The sequence below is a fragment of the Nerophis ophidion genome, linkage group LG21, assembly GCF_033978795.1.
Source record: "Nerophis ophidion isolate RoL-2023_Sa linkage group LG21, RoL_Noph_v1.0, whole genome shotgun sequence".
Lineage (NCBI taxonomy): Eukaryota > Metazoa > Chordata > Actinopteri > Syngnathiformes > Syngnathidae > Nerophis > Nerophis ophidion.
In genome coordinates this window covers 4,511,018-4,531,174 of record NC_084631.1, presented here as the reverse complement: position 1 = coordinate 4,531,174, position 20,157 = coordinate 4,511,018, and the positions used below count along the sequence as shown (strand labels likewise).

The following is a 20,157-nucleotide window of genomic DNA, read 5'->3' as shown; positions in this document are numbered from 1 at the left end:
TGTATGTATATGTATATATATATATATATATATGTATGTATATGTATATGTATATATGTATGTATGACCCATTGCAAACAGGTGTGACATTTTTTTTTTTCCATCCAACACAAAATGTCAATAAACATGGTCACTGAACTTTGTGAATATTTAAAAAAAAAATGTCCATTTACTATAAAAACAACAAAAACAACTTTTCGCCATTTTAAATCCATTACAAAGGATGAAGGGGAAACAGTCCACACTTTTGGAGCATTTTAGCTGCTTGATATTTCTGATTGGTTACAAAACGCAAAACGTTAAGGAGGTTGTCGCGGAAACAAACAAGGTAGGAGTCAAACTTTTAAATACTCTTACTATCTAATTATGTTAATTGTATATCCATTATATTATTATATGTACACGTGTATGTATAGACTATAGATACATATATATGTATGTATATATCTATGTGTACATATATGTATATATATGTCTATATGTGTATGTATATGTGTACCTATATGTATGTATGTATGTTATATATAGATACAGATATAGATGTATTGTGTGTGTATATATCTATCTATATATATATATAGATATATATGAGTCAAAAAGTTTGGACACCCCCTGCAATAATGAGTAAATAAAGGAAAAAGGTATAATCGGTGAAACAGATTGTTGCAGGATAATGATCCTTTTTCTTCTTGCTTCAGATCCACCTGCTCCTCTTCAGGGGGGTACCTGCCATAAATCCTTCTTAGTCCCCTCTTCCGAGCCCCTCTCTCCCGATGAAGGAGGCCGACGCCATCAAGCTTTTTGTGGGGCAGATTCCCCGGAATCTGGAGGAGAAGGACCTCAAGCCCATTTTTGAGCAGTTTGGCAAGATCTATGAGCTCACTGTGATTAAGGACAAATACACCGGCATGCACAAAGGTGGGTCACCACTTTACTACTAGAGAGAGAGAGAGAATGAGAGAGAGAGAGAGACAGGAGGTGTGGGAGGGGGGATTTTCACAGCTTTGATTGTCACATATCACCATGGCAACAGTCACACCTTCTATAGTCTCCTGCAGCATGAGATAAAGAAAACAGCACATACACAGCAGTGTTGACTAATAATTTTATTCTTAGTTATCGTCAACAGCCTATTTTCCCCTGGTTAAAATAACACGTTAATGAAAGAAAACGAAATCCACGTCGATTAAGACGATAACAAAAGTAACTGACATTGTCGTCGATGAATAAAAACGAGAGGAAAATGTTGAGAGAAACGGAATCCAATCATGTTAAATTGCAACTTCTCGATGGGCGGGACAGGTTGCTTTTTCTTGTGAGATGAAGTTAGTTTTCTCACAGCAAAAACAGCAATGTGTGGATTTAACATCTTCAGTATGTAATATGTGTACACCTGGGGACACATTTTATTTGTGACGTTATAGGATGCCATCAGCGGGCGAGTCATCGTGACATCGACACAACTGTAAGTTAAAGCTATGTGTGTTTGCAGCCTCGGGGTCTCCTGCGTTCATTAACGACCTTTGTATGCATCGTACATCATTTCTGATCATAGGCTCATGCTATGTTTGTGGTAAACAAATGCGTAGCAGGTGGTCTAAATGAACGCGCCTTGAAATTACGTCTGCACGATTTTGAGAAAAAACCTAATTGCGTTCTGTTGTCATCAAAATTGGGAATCTATTTGCGTTTTTTATATTTTATACATAAAAATGCATAAAACTGCGAAAATAACAAGTAGACGCTCAATCAACATATTCTTGTCGAAATTTTTTTTTTTTAATATTTGGCTCTATGCAGACATCATGCTTTTAAATTGAAGAAATAACCAATACAAACTATTCAGTGATTATAATTAAAAAAATGTTTTTTAAAAAAAACATTTGTTTATTGATTTTCAGACACATATAATTGACATTAGTTGTCTAAAATACATCAAATGCTCCCCCCAACAAGTAAAATATAATAATAATAATAATAATATTAATAAATAAAGCAAGAAACCACAGCCAGCCTCATTCTTGAATGGCCTTAGAGAGATATAGCAAGCTACAAGCACACAAAAGGCTCATCAACCACCCACATTTCAATTGTCAGTCAATCAGGGTTAATTTGGAGATCAGTTTCCCCGACATATCTCAGAAAGGCACCCCACAGTTTTTGAAACTTTGCAGAACAACCATTCAATGTCACCCTAGTCTTTTACGGTTTGAGAAAATAAAGAACATATTTAATCCAGCAGGTGTGGCAAGGAGGCGCTGTTGCCTTTCAATTGAACACAACGAGTCTTCTAGCCAACAAAGTAGTGAACGCTACAATATTCTTTTTGGATTTGTTAAGGGTAGTTGACTGAGGTGCTACCCCAGATAGTCAACTTTAATTAAATGTTATTGTAATATATAATAATAATAATGCAAGTAACTATTGAAAATGATTTAAACTTTTTGTTCTTGTTTCTGTAGTATTGTTCACCATTGTAGATAGATAGTATTTTATTGATTCCTTTCGGGGAGTTCCCTCAGGAAAATTAAAAAAGTACTGTAATTGGAAGGTAAATAACAATGGGTAGATTTTTTTATATACATATATATATATGTGTGTGTGTGTGTGTATATATATATATATATATATATATATATATATATATATATATATATATATATATATATATGTATATATGTGTGTGTGTATATATATATATATGTATATGTATATATGTGTGTGTGTATATATATATATATGTATATATATATATGTGTGTGTATATATATATATGTGTGTATATATATATGTGTGTGTGTGTATATATATATATATATATATATATATATATATATATATATATATACTTTTTTAATTTGTCCTGTTCAGACAGTCAGTCAAATCATATAATTTATGTGGATGATCATATCTGCTGTACAGATTTACTTTAGAAAAGATAAGTGTTGGATACTTCTCTTGTTACCTTATTTGTATTTTACTTTATTAAATGTTTGGGTAGAATTTTATTCAACAAAATCTGTTTTATTTTAAGTAATATTGAAATTTATCAGAGCTGTTCGATGTAGTTAATCATAGAACTGGCACCCAATGTTATTAAGAAGTATTGACTTTGAATCGAGTCATTACCCCCAATAATCAAATCGAATCGTGTGGTGTCCAAAGATTAACAGCTTTATAAATAACATTGTGTTCTTAAATAAAGGAACAAAAAAAAAAAAAGGTTCTCATTTCTCTAGGCAAGAATGTAACTGAAATAAATATTGAACATTTTAAAGTGCATTTCTTTGTCAGTCAGAAAAACGAGGTCGGATGTTGTCTTTTTGTTTCGAGCCATCGCGCCATCACGTCATTTTCGCCTGTTAGTCCGTGTTGATGGGCGTATATTGCCCATCCAATTTGAAACGGGACATTTTGGCTTTTGTATCACATTTTTTTTCCTACCTATTTTTGTTACTTTGCGGCACCAGTCCCTGGCGAGTTGCAAATAGAGAGGCTGTCTGTGCGTGTAAAGCTGGCGCCCCGCGCTCCGCCCGTCTAGGAAAAGATTGTGAATGACTGAAAAGATGCCTCACTGCGTTCAATTAATTCTACTGTTAAATAAACACGCTCAGGTGATGAGAGCGATGCACAGAGTGAGACATCTTTCTCCCCGTTTGGAGAAAAAGACTTGCCTGCTCAGTGGCCTTGTGGTTAGTGTCCGCCCTGAGATCGGTAGGTTGAGAGTTCAAACCCCGGCCGAATCTTACCAAAGACTATAAAAATGGCACCCATTACCTCCCTGCTTGGCACTCAGCATCAAGGGTTGGATTTGGGGGTTAAATCATTCAAATGATTCCAGAGGGCGGCCACCGCTGCTGCTCACTGCTCCCCTCACCTCCCAGGAGGTGGAACAAGGGCATGGGTCAATTTCAGAGGTCAATTTCGCCACACCTAGTGTGTTTGTGACTACCAGTGGTACTTTAACTCAACACCTCTGATTGACTATCATGTCTGTCAATCAAATACCAGTCGCGGCTGGGGGGGAAAACCCCAAACCTCAGTGTTAGCGGGTATTTATCGCACTCATTAAAATGATTATTGTTATTATTATTATTGTTATTTCCAATAAACTTTAAAAGCCTACTGAAATTAGATTTTCTTATCCAAATAGAATGTTGTCTGTCTATCTGTGTTGGCCCTGCGATGAGGTGGCGACTTGTCCAGGGTGTACCCCGCCTTCCGCCCGATTGTAGCTGAGATGGGCGCCAGCGCCCCCCGCGACCCCGAAAGGGAATAAGCGGTAGAAAATGGATGGATGGATAAATAGGGATAGCAGGTCCATTCTATGTGTCATACTTGATCATTTTGCGATATTGCCATATTTTTGCTGAAAGGATTTAGTAGAAAACATCGACGATAAAGTTTGCAACTTTTAGTTGCTAATAAAAAAAGCCTTGCCTGTACCGGAAGTAGCAGACGACGACGTCACCGGAGTGAGGGCTCCTCACATCCTCACATTGTTTATAATGGGAGCCTCCAGCATCAAGAGCTATTTGGACCGAGAAAGCGACAATTTCCCCATTAATTTGAGCAGAATGAAAGATTTGTAGATGAGGATATTGATAGTGAAGTACTAGAAAAAAAAAAAAAAAAGGCGATTGCATTGGGAGCGATTCAGATGTTTTTAGACACATTTACTAGGATAATTCTGGGAAATCCCTTATCTTTCTATTGTGTTGCGAGTGTTTTAGTGAGTTAAATAGTACCTGATAGTCGGAGGGGTGTGGCCACGGGTGTGTTGACGCCAGTCTCCGAGGGAAGCGCAAGCTCAGCTGATCTCCGATAAGAGGTGACTTTTTACCACAATTTTCTCACCGAAACCTGCCGGTTGACAAGTGGTCGGGAACCATGTTCGCTTGACCGATCTGATCCATAGTAAAGCTTCACCTCTGGGAATTTTAAACATGGAAGCACCGTGTGTTTGTGTGGCGGCATAGCTCGGTTGGTAGAGTGGCCGTGCCAGCAACTTGAGGGTTGCAGGTTCGATTCCCGCTTGTGCCATCCTAGTTACTGCCGTTGTGTCCTTGGGCAAGACACTTTACCCATCTCCTCCCAGTGCCACCCACACTGCTTTAAATGTAACTTAGATATTGGGTGTCACTATGTAAAAGCGCTTTGAGTCACTTGAGAAAAGCGCTATATAAATATAATTCACTTCACTAAAGGCTAAATCTTCCCACCTCCATCTTTCTACTTTGACTTCTCCATTATTAATTGAACAAATTGCAAAAGATTCAATAACACAGATGTGAATGAAGTGAATTATATTTATATAGCGCTTTTTCTCTAGTGACTCAAAGCGCTTTACATAGTGAAACCCAATATCTAAGTTACATTTAAAGCAGTGTGGGTGGCACTGGGAGCAGGTGGGTCAAGTGTCTTGCCCAAGGACACAACGGCGGAAGCGGGGATCGAACCTGTAAACCCTCAAGTTGCAAACACGGCCACTCTACCAACCGAGCTATACCGCCCCCCCCATAGAAAAGGTAATGAAGCCGACAACATTCTGACGGACGACAATTTTACATAGAAATATTAACATTGGATCCCAAACTACACGTTTAAGATTGGCAATGATAAATATACCTGGGAAGAAAAAGTAATATTTTTTTCTTAGTAGGCCTGTCAGAATGAACGAGTTAACTCATGCGATGAATGTAAATAAAACCGGACGAGCTCTTGAGTGAGGGGACTCAACAGGTGTGCAGCATGAAGGAACTTTAGATAAATGTCCAAAATAGTGTGTGATTGCGCGATGAAAAGAGACGACTTTTAGCCGCAAGTGGTGCTGGGCTAATATGTCGCCTCCAACCAATAACGTCACAAACACGCGTCATCATTCCGCGACGTTTTCAACTGGAAACTCCGCGGGAAATTTAAAATTGCAATTTAGTAAACTAACCCGGCCGTATTGGCATGTGTTGCAATGTTAATATTTCATCATTGATATATAAACTATCAGACTGCGTGGTCGCTAGTAGTGGCTTTCAGTAGGCCTTTAAAAAGGCCTTATCTTTTACACTTTGTATTTTCGTGGAGTACATTTACTGTCAGTTTAGCTGGCTAAAATGTGTAATTTCCTTGATTAGAAGTAGAATTTAACATTTTAAACAAAAACTATACATATACGAAAGTCTGTGACTAACACTAAAATAGAAACAGCTAACTAGTTAACTTTATCACACGTACACAAGGCTTGTAAAAAAAAAAAAAAAGCACAGTCAGAAAGGGGGTGTCGTGTGTGTGTGTGTGTGTGTGTGTGTGTGTGTGTGTGTGTGTGTGTGTGTGTGTGTGTGTGTGTGTGTGCGTACGTGTGTGCGAGTCATGAAGCAGATTAGGCCGCATGCTCCAATCAGTGTAATGGAACTGTAAGCCTGTGTGATACAAGGGAAAGAATCTGCTGTTTTGAGAATCCTCTCGGCCACAGTAAGCTTCTCTTAAAAGCAATGAGATGGACCATAAGATGCTTGTGTGTGTGTGTGTGTGTGTGTGTGTGTGTGCGTGCCTTGTCCTTATTAACATACTTGTCATCCATTCCCCATCCCTTCTCCGCTCTTTGTGAACATCCTAATCGTCGCCTCTTGTCTTCTTAACTTCATCAGCCTGTCCGTCAACGGGATGCTAACCTGCTGCTAATCTTGTTGTCTTAGTGCTGGTGACAGGTGTAGTAAACGGCTCTGGCCCTCCCTCACACACACAGCCACAGGTACAGCCCATAGGACAGCAGTGGTTGGGGGGAGTGTATTTGGAGTGATCGTGAGGCATGCCTAGTGGTTGCTACTCTATATATATCTATATATATATACTGTGTATATAGGGCCGGCATCGACTGTGCCGAGCCCGCGAGGCCTCGTTAGCCCTGCGCACACGTCTGTGGTGCTGTCATGTGTGCCGACTCGTGCCGTGCCGTTTTCTGACGTGTGACGTGTGCCGTGGAGTGTCCTCTGCTCTAAAGTGCATCATCATGGTGTTGTTACAGTAGGCTCTAGTTGCAGTTTGCATGAATATTCATATTTGTAACCTCTGGCGCAAGCAGCCCTGCAATAATTCATGGCAGCTGACAAGTAATCAGGGAGGGCAAGTCCCCCGCATTCAAGGAGTTCAATCAGGGGTGTCAAACGTACGGCCCGCGAACAGGTTTTATCCGGCTCGTGTGATGAGTTTGCAGAGTATTGAAATGAGCTGATTTTTTTTTCATTTTTAACGAAAAAACAAAACAAAAAACGCTGTTCTAAATGTGTCCACTGGATGTCACAATAGCAATTCTGTTATCAATCAATCAATCAATGTTTATTTATATAGCCCCAAATCACAAATGTCTCAAAGGACTGCACAAATCATTACGACTACAACATCCTCGGAAGAACCCACAAAAGGGCAAGGAAAACTCACACCCAGTGGGCAGAGAGAATTCACATCCAGTGGGACGCCAGTGACAATACTGACTATGAGAAACCTTGGAGAGGACCTCAGATGTGGGCAACCCCCCCCCTCTAGGGGACCGAAAGCAATGGATGTCGAGCGGGTCTAACATGATACTGTGAAAGTTCAATCCATAGTGGCTCCAACACAGCCGCGAGAGTTCAGTTCAAGCGGATACTAGACAGCAGCGAGAGTCCCGTCCACAGGAAACCATCTCAAGCGGATCAGCAGCGTAGAGATGTCCCCAACCGATACAGGCGAGCGGTCCATCCTGGGTCCCGACGAGCGGTCCATCCTGGGTCTCGACTCTGGAGAGCCAGTACTTCATCCATGGTCATCGGACCGGACCCCCTCCACAAGGGAGGGGGGGACATAGGAGAAATAAAAGAAGCGGCAGATCAACTGGTCTAAAAAGGAGGTCTATTTAAAGGCTAGAGTATACAGATGAGTTTTAAGGTGAGACTTAAATGCTTCTACTGAGGTAGCATCTCGAACTGTTACCGGGAGGGCATTCCAGAGTACTGGAGCCCGAACGGAAAACGCTCTATAGCCCGCAGACTTTTTTTGGGCTCTAGGAATCACTAATAAGCCGGAGTCTTTTGAACGCAGATTTCTTGCCGGGACAAGCAAGCAAACGGTTTATGCCGGAGAGGTACACAGTAAAGGGCGACTTTGGCTCTTCCTCCTCGACCCACATGAAACTGATTGATTGAAACTTTTATTAGTCGATTGTACACTACAGTACATATTCCGTACAATTGACCACTAAATGGTAACACCCCAATAAGTTTTTCAACTTGTTTAAGTCGGGGTCCACGTTAATCAATTCATGGTAAAGTAAACTTAAAACCTGACGTTTTATGTCTTCTGCTTCGAACACATCGTCACTTGGCACCCTCGTTGCCCCAAAATGTCAAACACGAGAATAGTGAACTTAACCCTTTCGAATAGTTTTTACCTCCGTTTCTCACGGTTTGTTGAGTTAGCACTAGATTGATATGTGGACGTGGCAAGGGAACTATTTAACACCTAGAAGAGTTTACATGTTGTGTTTTTTGTTCAATCCCAGAAAGACTGTGACTTAAAGTTTAATCCTGGCTCTGTAGACACACTGAGACCAAGTCTAAGGTCACGGTGTTTTTGAAACTGCACCAATTTCCTCAGAAAGTGTTTTGTCCAGAGGATTATTATTTGTGATTTGTACGTTTCCAGAATGTGTTTGCCCTATACTTTGGCCAAAGTAAAACGAAGAAACCAACCTGGAGTTGTCTTTATTTTTAAGTTATCGTGCCATGATTTTACCCAGTTTGGAATAGATTTTCTTCCATGCGGCCCCTGAGCTAAAATGACTTTGACACCCCTGATTTAAATGGTGTGGTGCTATATACTGTACCCTGTGTGTGTGTGTGTGTGTGTGTGTAGCTGTACAGTGAGGTGGTGGGATACAGGGACTCAAGTAAAGAGTGATGAATATATGAGCCTCTCCCTGACCCGCTGTACCTTACATCTCGCCCTCGCCCTTTCTTTATGTGACAGGATGTGCGTTTCTGACGTACTGTGCGAGGGAGTCTGCACTCAAAGCCCAAAGCGCCCTGCACGAGCAGAAAACACTACCCGGGGTAAGTGCGCACCACACGCTCCAGACAGCGCTCTCTTCATGACTGTATGCAACAGACGTGCACATGTGTACTGTATATACATTCAACAGAACATATAAAGGTCAAAGAGGTTTTTCTGTAAAAAAAAAAAAAAAAAAAAAAAAAATTCCTTGGCAACCGGTTACCTGGGGTGGGCTCCAGCTCTCCTCATTGTATGACGGAGTAAGTTTGTTTGAGGGTGATGCCCTTATAAAAATGTAGTATTTTAGGTAACAGTCTTAATAGGACTGGGCGATTATGGCAAAAATAATAACCACCATTTTTTTGATTGATATTGTAATTGAGATTAACTACTAGGGGTGGAGCGGGGAAATTGATTCGAATACATTGTGCGATTCAGAATCGATTCTACTTAACAAAAAAAATTGTTTTTTTTTTAATCAATCCAACAAACCACTACACAGCAATACCATAACAATGCAATCCAATTCCAAAACCGAACCTGACCCAGCAACACTCAGAACTGCAATAAACAGAGCAATTGAGAGGAGACACAAACACCACACAGAACAAACTAAAAGTAGTGAAACAAAAATGAATATTATCAACAACAGTATCAATATTAGTTATAATTTCAGCATAGCAGTGATTAAAAATCCCTCATTGACATTATCATTAGACATTTATAAAAATAAAGAACAATAGTGTGACAGTGGCTTACACTTGCATGGCATCTCATAAGCTTGACAACACACTGTGTCCAATATTTTCACACAGATAATATAAGTCATATTTTTGGTTCGTTTAATAGTTAAAAACAATTTACAGTATTGCAATCAGTTGATAAAACATTGTCCTTTATAATTATAAAAGCTTGTTTAAAAAAATCTACTACTCTGCTAGCATGTCAGCAGACTGGGGTAGATCCTGCTGAAATCCAATGTATTGAATGAATACAGAATCGTTTTGAATCGGAAAAATATCATTTTTGAATCGAGAATCGCGTTGAATCGAAAAAATCGATATATTATCGAATCGCGACCCCAAGAATTGATATTGAATCGAATCGTGGGACACCCAAAGATTCGCAGCCCTATTAACTACACAATTATTCATTAATTTGAAAACATGACTATTGTACCACCAAAACTCAACATTAAATATAGTTACAGCTACATTGCAATAAGGTACGTTCCCAATCCTCTGGTTATCGCCACGCTTGATGAAATCAAAACACACTGTTGCGGTTCGTTTTGATTTTGACTCAGCCGAAATCCCGCAATATTTGCTAAAGACGACGGCCTCCAGGACTCGGGGTTATCCTGAATTTGGATAGTCATCTCAGTATGTATGTAATGACTGACTTAATTATATATTACAGAACTGTTGTTTTACTCATTCACATATTGTCACATGTGGGTCGCATTTTAACGCGGGATCGTTCCTCCAGTGCAAACATAGACACTCCGGACAACAACGTAAAGGTAAGGTGATTTAATAACAAAAACGCCGGTGCAAAAACAGACGAAAAAAACAAAAGAAATGAGTGCCGAAACGCACAGAAGCTAATGCTAACATTAGCACAGGATCAGGGAACAAGAAATCTCGAACAAACCAACGTAACAGTTGCTTACCGCAAACAAGGGACCGAGACCGACTGACGGGACAAGGCAGGCTTGAATAGGACAGTAATGAACAAAAACAGGTGTGCGTCTGGAACCCGCAGCAGGCGAAACTAATACGTTACCATGGTGACCAAGGTGCACAAACAACAAAGGGAGTCGAAACTAACAGAAAATAACTAAACTAAACATGATCCAGACCACGGATCATGACACATATGTCATTTTACTCTTAAAAAAAAGTCAGTAAATGAATGCACCGTATTTTTCGGAGTATAAGTCGCACCTGCCGAAAATGCATAATAAAGAAGGAAAAAAAAACATATATACGTCGCACTGGAGTATAAGTCGCATTTTTGGGGGAAATTTATTCGATAAAATCCAACACCAAGAATAGACATTTGAAAGGCAATTTAAAATAAATAAAGAATAGTGAACAACAGGCTGAATAAGTGTACGTTATATGAGGCATAAATAACCAACTGCTATGTTGACCTAACATATTATGGTAAGAGTCATTCAAATAACTAAAACATATAGAACATGATATACCTTTAACAAACAAACAATCTGTCACTCCTAATCGATAAATCCCATGAAATCTTCCTCGGTGTCGCTTCTGAACAACTCTGCCAACTCCAAAGGTAGACAATGCGCCGCTTCCTCTTCTCTCGGTCGCTTACGTTTACGTTTTCTGTTGCATAATTCACAACTTCCAGCTTGTAACCTGCAGTATATGACTTCCTTTTCGGTGCCATGTTTGTTCAGCCCTTCTCACTTTTTATAAGTTAGCGCCAATGTTGAAATGGTGGAAGTAGTAGCAGCTAGCATCTTTTTTCCCCACAATGCACTTCTGCCATGACCCGCCTCTGCCGAATTTTCATTGGTTGACGTGTGTGTGACGATTGCTAATATCCGGCTAGTCTCTTACATGAATGAGATAAATAATATTATTTGATATTTTATGGCCTAGTGCATGGGTGTCAAACTCTGGCCCCCATGTAATTTAATTTGGCCCTTGAGGCAATATCAATTTAGCATTAGAGCTGGCCCGCCGGTGTTATACAGCGTCGGTGCCGCTGTAACACCGCATTCACCGCTAATACTCATACTTGCCAACCCTCCTAATTTTCCCGGTAGACTCCCGAAGTTCAGTGCCCTTCCCGAAAATCTCCCGGGTCAACCATTCTCCCGAATTTCTACCGATTTCCACCTGGACAAATATATTGGGGGTGTGCATTTAAGGCACTGCCTTTAGCGTTCTCTACAACCTGTCGTCACGTCCGCTTTTCCTCCATACAAACAGCGTGTCACATAATATTTGTGGCTTTTTCACACACACACACGCACAAGTGAATGTAAGGCAAACTTGGTCAACAGCCATACAGGTCACACTGAGGGTGGCTGTATAAACAACTTTAGCACTGTTACAAATATGCGCCACACTGAACCCACACCAAACAAGAATGACAAACACATTTCGGGTGAACATTCGCACCGTAACACAACAGAACAAATACCCAGAACCCCTTGCAGCACTAACTCTTCCGGGAAACTTCCAGCAAACTGACCAATAATTAACATTTTATTCATGCCTTTTCTCTTGCTACTTCAAGGCTTGAATGTTTGGTTCATTCATTATTGTTATTTTATTTTCAAATTTCTTATTAGCCCGTGGAAAAAAATTTATATTTACCTCAGAAGATTGCAAATAGAAAAAAAGGCATAACATTTTAATTTGAATTTTATTTGATATGCCATTGATATATTTTAGTTATTATTATTATTATTTGAAACTGGATTTTGCATGTCACTAAAGTTATATAAGCCTTGCTTGTTAAATATTTAATGCAAAACTTGTTTGGGTCCCTATTAAAAGGTTTATTTTTTCAACCTTGGCCCGCGGCTTTGTTCCGTTTAAAATTTTGGCCCACTCTGTATTTGAGTTTGACACCCCTGGCCTAGTGGGTTGAGTGTCCGCCCTGAGATCGGCAGGTCGTGAGCTCAAATCCCAGCTGAGTCAGAGCAAAGACTATAAAAATGGGACCCAGTACCTCCCTGCTTGACACGCCGCATCCAAGGTTGGAATTGGGGGTTAAATCACCAACAAATGATTCCCGGGCGCGGCACTGGTGCTGACCACTCCTCCCCTCACCTCCCAGGGGGGGATCAAGGGTGATGGGTCAAATGCAGAGAATAATTTCGCCACACCTAGTGTGTGAGTGACAATCATTGGTACTTTAACTTTAATAATTTCACACATAAGTCGCTCCGGAGTATATGTCGCAACCCCGGCCAAACTATGAAAAAAACTGTGACTTATAGTCCTGAAAATACGGTGTATATATTTGTAAAGGCTATGAAGTGGGGAAGGGGTAGGATTAAATAAGCTTTGCTTCTTCCTACTCATTTTCGGACATGATGTAAAAAGAAATGATATGAAATTACGTGATGAATTATGCTGTAAGTGTGTTCATGTTTGAAATAAACTAAAGAAAGAAAGAAGTACACTTTATGGCAGGAGTAGCGAACCTATGGCTCTAGAGCCAGATGTGGCTCTTTTGATGACTGCATCTGGCTCTCAGATAAATCTTAGCTGACATTGCTTAACACGATAATTATGAATAATTCAGCTGGTAATCACAGTTCTAAAAATAACGTTTAAAATATAAAACATTCTCCTGCATTTTATCCATCCATCCGTTTTCTACTGCACTCGTTCAAGAAGTCGCATTAATGATAAGAAGTATTTTATTTATTATTGGTTAGCTTTAGAATATCAATGTTATTAAAAAGAATAAAAGACTTATTATGCTATAAAAATGTTGGTCTTACTTAAAAATGGATGCATTTAGTTGTATTCAGTGTTAAAAAATATTATATGGCTCTCATAGAAATACATTTTAAAATATTTGGCTTTCATGGCTCTCTCAGCCAAAAAGGTTCCCGACCCCTGGCTTAACACGATAAGTAATGAATAATTCCACTGGTATTCACGATGTTAAAGGGGAACATTATCAGCAGACCTATGTAAGCGTCAATATATACCTTGATGGTGCAGAAAAAAGACCATCTATTTTTTTAACCGATTTCCGAACTCTAAATGGGTGAATTTTGGCGAATTAAACGCCTTTCTGTTTACCACGCTGGAGGCGATGACGTCAGAATGTGACGTCGCCGAGGTAACACACCCACCATTTTCATTTTCAACACATTACAAACACCGGGTCTCAGCTCTGTTATTTTCCATTTTTTTGACTATTTTTTTGGAACCTTGGAGACATCATGCCTTGACGGTGTGTTGTCGGAGGGTGTAACAACACTAACAGGGAGGGATTCAAGTTGCACCACTGGCCCAAAGATGTGAAAGTGTCTGCCGCCAGACCCCCATTGAATGTGCCAGAGTGTCTCCACATTTGACCGGCGATGCTAAGGCAGACATGGCACAGAGATGTATGGATAACCTGCAGATGCATTTGCAACGATAGTCAACAAAATCACAAAGGTGAGTTTTGTTGATGTTGACTGCCAGCTAATCGAGGCTAACATTTTACGCTAATCGATGCTAACATGCTATTTACCGGCGGTGCTAAAGCAGACATGGCACAGAGATGTATGGATAACCTGCAGATGCATTTGCAACTATATTATGTTTCCTTCCACCCACATTTAATGCGAATAAAACACTTACCAATCGACAGATTTAAGTTGCTCCAGTGTCACGAGATGCGAAAGTCCTGATTGTTTGGTCCGCACATTTTACCGGCGATGCTAACGCAGCTATTCGGCCATGCTATGGCTATGAATAGCGTCAATAGCTTCAGTTTATTCTTCAATACTTTCATACTCCAACCATCTGTTTCAATACATGCGTAATCTGTTGAATCGCTTAAGTCGCTGAAATCCGAGTTTGAATCCGAGCTAATTTCGCTATATCTTGCTGTGGTATTCCCATTGTTTGTTTACATTGGCAGCACTGTGTGACGTCACAGGGAAATGGCCAGTGTCTTCGCAGAGAGCCGAAAATAAGGCACTTTAAAGCTTTATTTAGGGATATTCTGAGACCGGTAAAATTTTGAAAAAAATTCAAAAAATACAACAAGCCACTGGGAACCGATTTTTATTGTTTTTAACTTTTTTGAAATTGTGATAATGTTCCCCTTTAAAAATAAGGTTCAAAATATAAAACATTCTCATGCATTTTAATCCATCCATCCGTTTCAACCGCACCTGTTCAAAAAAAAACAATGTCATTAAAAATAATTAGAGACTTATACTTAAAAAATGTTGGTTTTACTTAAAAAATGCGCACATTTAGTTGTATTCAGTGTTAAAAAATATGATATAGCTCTCACGGACATACATTTTAAAATATTTGGCTTTCATGGCTCTCTCAGCCAAAAAGGCTCCCGACCCCTGCTTTATGGTAAACGTGCCTTCCTCCGTGCATAGAAGCAAGGTGTGTACGGTGTGTGTGTGTGCTTCTGGAAGTTGCCCCCCCCCCCATTAATAACAGCGTGATATAGCCGAGCGGCCAGCAAGCGTCTGGCCGCTAAGGACAAACACTCCCTCTCCCCGGGGGACTCAGAGGGGACTACGTGAGCATCATCATCATCTCCATTTCGCCATCCCGCTCAGTCTGTCCACCTCCGTGGGCCCCCTCTGTTAGCCTCCGGTGATAGCTGCCGCCTGGAGAGAGCGTGTAATTAATGTGGCCATTCCCCTTTGTCTCATCCCGGTCTCCCTCAGTCTCTGGTGAGGGACTGTGCAGGGCGAAGACACTGTTCATTATGGATGGGCTCTGTGTCTGTCTCATGCGCTGTACTTCCCTGTCACTCCCTCTCTGCCCCCCGCTCGCTCGCTCGCTTCCCTCTGACCTCATTTCCAGCGCAGTTAAAAACGGATTTTACGCTAACTCTTTGAAATACTTTTGCATTATTTTAACCCCCTTTTATGCCCCCAAGGAGCCGTGCGGCTCCGGGCCATGTGTGAGTGATTTGGGAGAAAGAGATAGCTGACGTAGAAATGGCATTTTCCCTCCCTTATCGAAACCTATTTGCGGGCGTCGGAAGAGAAGGGCCAATGTGCGTTTACAACCCCCTCCCCCGAGCCCGCTCTCAATCTCATTCTGGCCGTGTCGCCTTGCCGCTGATCGGAGTTTCAGTTCCCGCAACTTCTCCCCAGGCGAGGGTGCTGATAAGATCTCTGTGGAAATGGTTGGAGCCTGAATAAAACGCTCTGAGAGGGAGAGGGACTATAGACCCATACGATAGCAGTATGTAATTCCTGCCTTTTATACAGGCAATACATAGAGTAAAGTACAACTGGAATTTGCAATTTAAGATGGAATTGCATGTGAATGCCCTATGTGCGCGAGCCGCCGAACCACCGATACGTGTCAGCGGAACTGAAATGCTTGATAGTCCAGGTGAGTGGAATGTGTGGATGTTGGAACGGTTCGAATCGGTTGATAAATGTGGGATATGGAGAGGTTTGTATATTGTCCATTCATTTAACAAAGGTCTTAACTCATTCTCTTTCTATGCCACATCAATGTGGAATGCACTCCCAACAGGTATAAAAGTAAGTGCATCTCTATCCTCCTTCAAAAGCGCTCTAAAAAAACACCTCCAGGCAACTTCAACACTTTACTAATACCCTCCTCCATTCACATCCCATCTCCCCGGATTGTAAACAACTCAAATGTACTTCTAATGTATATATTTGTTCTTATGCTATGTGAACTCACTATGTTCTCTGCTGGCTGTACATATCCTACTAAATAAGACCTACACTGTTTCAATGTCCACATTTCTCTGTTGATGCAATTGTTGATGATTGAAGTACTGATATCAACCAAAGCTCCTCATCCCACCCCCCGGATTGTAAATAATGTAAATAATTCAATGTACATACTATGATGATTAACTTGTGAGATGACTGTATTATGTTGATAGTATATATTTGTACCATGAATTGATTTACGTGGACCCCGACTTAAACAAGTTGAAAAACTTCTTGGGGTGTTACCATTTAGTGGTCAATTGTACGGAATATGTACTGAACTGTGCAATCTACTAATAAAAGTATCAATCAATCAATCAAAAGCGGGACACCAAGGATTTACTCTGGGACCCCATTTTTATGACTTGATGGGATCCTTGGGACCCCATTTTGAAAATTACTAGCGCCAACGCTGACTGAGTATTGGTGCGTGCAAAACAGGGCCCGGTTCTAATACTAATAAAATGTCATCCCGGGGGCCATTGATAATTCATCCAAGGCCCGCGGGCATTGAATTTGGCACCCCTGTCTTAGATGATATGAATGGGTTAGTGTTGGAATTTTTCAAAACGGTTGAAAAATGTTTGGAAAATTGGGAATTGTTTTAAAATTGGAAAATGGTAGTTTAATTGTCCAAGGTGTGGATGGGGAACAGTCAAATCGGTTGAGAAAGTTCGAAAAATGGCTAATTCATTTCCAATAGGAAATATGATCCGGAAAACCGGTAATTCTGCGTATTTTAGGATATTTAAAAAACTTTTTTTTGGGAAATCTCACGATTTCCGGTCGAGCCGAACATTTACTTCAACAGAATTTCACACAGTTATTTCAAAACGGTTGAAAAATGTAGACATAGTAACAGTTTGAATTTAAATGAGTATTTCGGAATTCCAGGAATTTTGAGAAAACCTGGTATTTGTACGAAAAGAAAAATGGTAGTTATTAAAAAAAGTGGAATGGTCAAAAACGGTAGAAAAATTGGACTGTGAAAACTTTCCAGGAAGAGGTGAAAACTGGGAATATGATCCAGAAAACCGGTAATTCTGCGTATTTTAGGATATTTAAAAAAACATATTTTTTTGGATACCTCACGATTTCTGGCCGAGCCCGACATTTATTTCAACACAATTTCACACAGTTTTTTCAAAACGGTTGAAAAATGAAGACATAGTAACAGTTTGAATTTAAATGAGTATTTCGGATTTCCTGGAATTTTGGGAAACCTGGTATTTGTACAAAAAGAAAAATGTTAGTTTTGTGTTTTCAATTAAAGGGAATGTTTCGGAAGTGGAATGGTCAAAAACGGTAGAAAAATTGGACTGTGAAAACTTTCCAGGAAGAGGTAAAAATAGGGCTTTGGAAAACCGGGAATTCCTGGAAATTTTTTGAACTTGGAAATTGGTAATTTGATTGTCCAAGGTGTGGATGGGGAACAATCAAATCGGTTGAAAAAGTTCGAAAAATGGCTCATTCATTTCCAATAGGAAATATGATCCGGAAAAACGGTAATTCTGCGTATTTTAGGATATTTAAAAAAAAATTGGGGGGGGATATCTCACCATTTCCGGTCAAGCCGAACATTTATTTAAACAGAATTTCACAGTTATTTCAAAACGCTAGAAAAATGTAGGCACAGTAACAGTTTGAATTTAAATGGGTATTTCGGAATTCCTCGAATTTTGGGAAAACCCGGTAATTGTACGAAAAGAAAAATGGTAGTAATTAAAAAGAATGTTTCGAAAGTGGAATTGTCAAAAACGGTAGAAAAATTGGACTGTGAAAACTTTCCAGGAAGAGGTAAAAATAGGGCTTTGGAAAACCGGGAATTCCTGGAAATTATTTGAACTTGGAAAATGGTAGTTTGATTGTCCAAGGTGTGGATGGGGAACAGTCAAATCGGTTGAGAAAGTTTGAAAAATGGCTCATTCATTTTCAATAGGAATAATGACCCGGAAAATCGGTAATTCTGGGTAATCAATTACATTTTTTTTTTTTTTTACATTTTTATTGGATAACTCACAATTTCTGGTCGAGCCAAACATTTTGATACTGGAAGGGTTCCGATCGGATGAAACCTTTGGGCTGTGGAGCATGCCAAAGTTATGCGGTGGAATAATAATAAATAGATCCTTTTTGGTGTAGAATCTATGTGTCAATGCTTGGACATTCACACAATTATATAATGTGCTTACCTATTGTAATCATGTCATCATCCCTGTGTGGTATTAATCCAATTAGTCATTTCCTAACTGTCTGATGTGTCGTCCCCCCTCCCCACTCTCATGCTGCCCTGCATCCTTTGACTTATCCCCTGACCTTTCTCTCATGACATGCACAACCGGTGTGCTGAAGCCCCAGAGAGACTATTATTTATTGTATTCCTCACTCTGCCTTGTACACAGACAAACCCCAGTGCTTCTCAATTACGCCCCCTTTGGAAGAAGAACACATTTCGCCCCACCCACTCTACACCGCGACTTCAAATTGTATCATTGGTCTATAAAATTGTTATCAGCACACCTCTGCATAGCATTGTACTCATATTCAGTGTGTCATCAAGTGCAAATGAACGATGTAGATTCAGATAACACGATCATAACACATGGAGTTCCCCAAGGCTATGTCCTAGGTCCAAAATAGTTTGTATTGTAAATTAATGATGTCTGTGAAATCTTTAAGAAACGAAACTGTATTCACTTTGCGGATGATACAAGCCTGTTCTGTTCTGGGCTTTGAATGATTGATTGAGATTTTTATTAGTAGATTGCACAGTACAGTACATATTCTGTACAATTGACCACTAAATGGTAACACCTGAATAAGTTTTTCAACTTGTTTAAGTCCACGTTAATCAATTTATGGTACAAATATATAGTATCAGCATAATACAGTCAGCGCACAAGTTAATCATCAGAGTGTATACATTGAATTATTTACATTATTTACAATCCAAGGGGTGGGATGTGGGGGTTAGGTTTGGTTGATATCAGCATTTCAGTCATCAACAATTGTATCATCTTGGCCAGCTCCTGGAGACCGTAGAGCAGGGGTCACCAACCTTTTTGAAACCAAGAGCTACTTCTTGGGTGCTGATTAATGAGAAGGGCTACCTGTTTGATACACACTTAAATAAATTGCCAGAAATAGCCAATTTGCTCTATCTACCTTTGATAAATAAATCTATATATATTAAAAAATGGGTATTTCTGTCTATCAATCCGTCGTACATTTTTTTCCTTTTACGGACGTTTTTTTTGTAGAGTATTAATGATGAAAAAAACACTTAATTGAACGGTTTAAAAGAGGAGAAAACACGAAAAAGATGACCAAGCTACATTTCTAACAAAGACAAATCATTATTTTTTCTAGATTTTCCAGAACAAAAATTTTAAAATAAATTCAAAAGACTTTTCAATAAGATTAAAATTTGATTCCACAGATTTTCTAGATTTGCCAGAGTAATTTTTTAAAATTTTAATCATAAGTTTGAAGAAATATTTCACAAATATTCTTAGTCGAAAAAAAAAAAGCTAAAATGAAGAATACAAATAAAATATATGTATTATTATTTACAATAAAAAAAAAAAATTGAACATTGATTTAAATTGTCAGGAAGGAATATAAAAAGGTAAAAAGGTATATGTGTTTAAAAATCCTAAAATAATTTTTAAGGTTGTATTTTTTCTCCA

General features: G+C 39.5%; 1 protein-coding gene across 5 annotated transcripts in view; it reads left to right on the top strand.

Annotated features, from left to right (window-relative positions):
- LOC133539606 (CUGBP Elav-like family member 3) overlaps nucleotides 1-20,157 on the top strand; it is a 149,012-nt gene that overhangs the window by 7,509 nt on the left and 121,346 nt on the right. For 4 of the 5 annotated variants that reach the window (XM_061881646.1, XM_061881645.1, XM_061881643.1 and 1 more), the window contains exons 3-4: nucleotides 699-918; nucleotides 9,001-9,083. In XM_061881646.1, the coding sequence (XP_061737630.1) occupies nucleotides 774-918; nucleotides 9,001-9,083 (228 nt within the window). In that variant the 5' untranslated portion in view covers nucleotides 699-773. Of the gene's footprint in view, nucleotides 1-698; nucleotides 919-6,707; nucleotides 6,749-9,000; nucleotides 9,084-20,157 lie in introns of those variants that run through there. The other variant, XM_061881647.1, reaches the window with a different exon arrangement.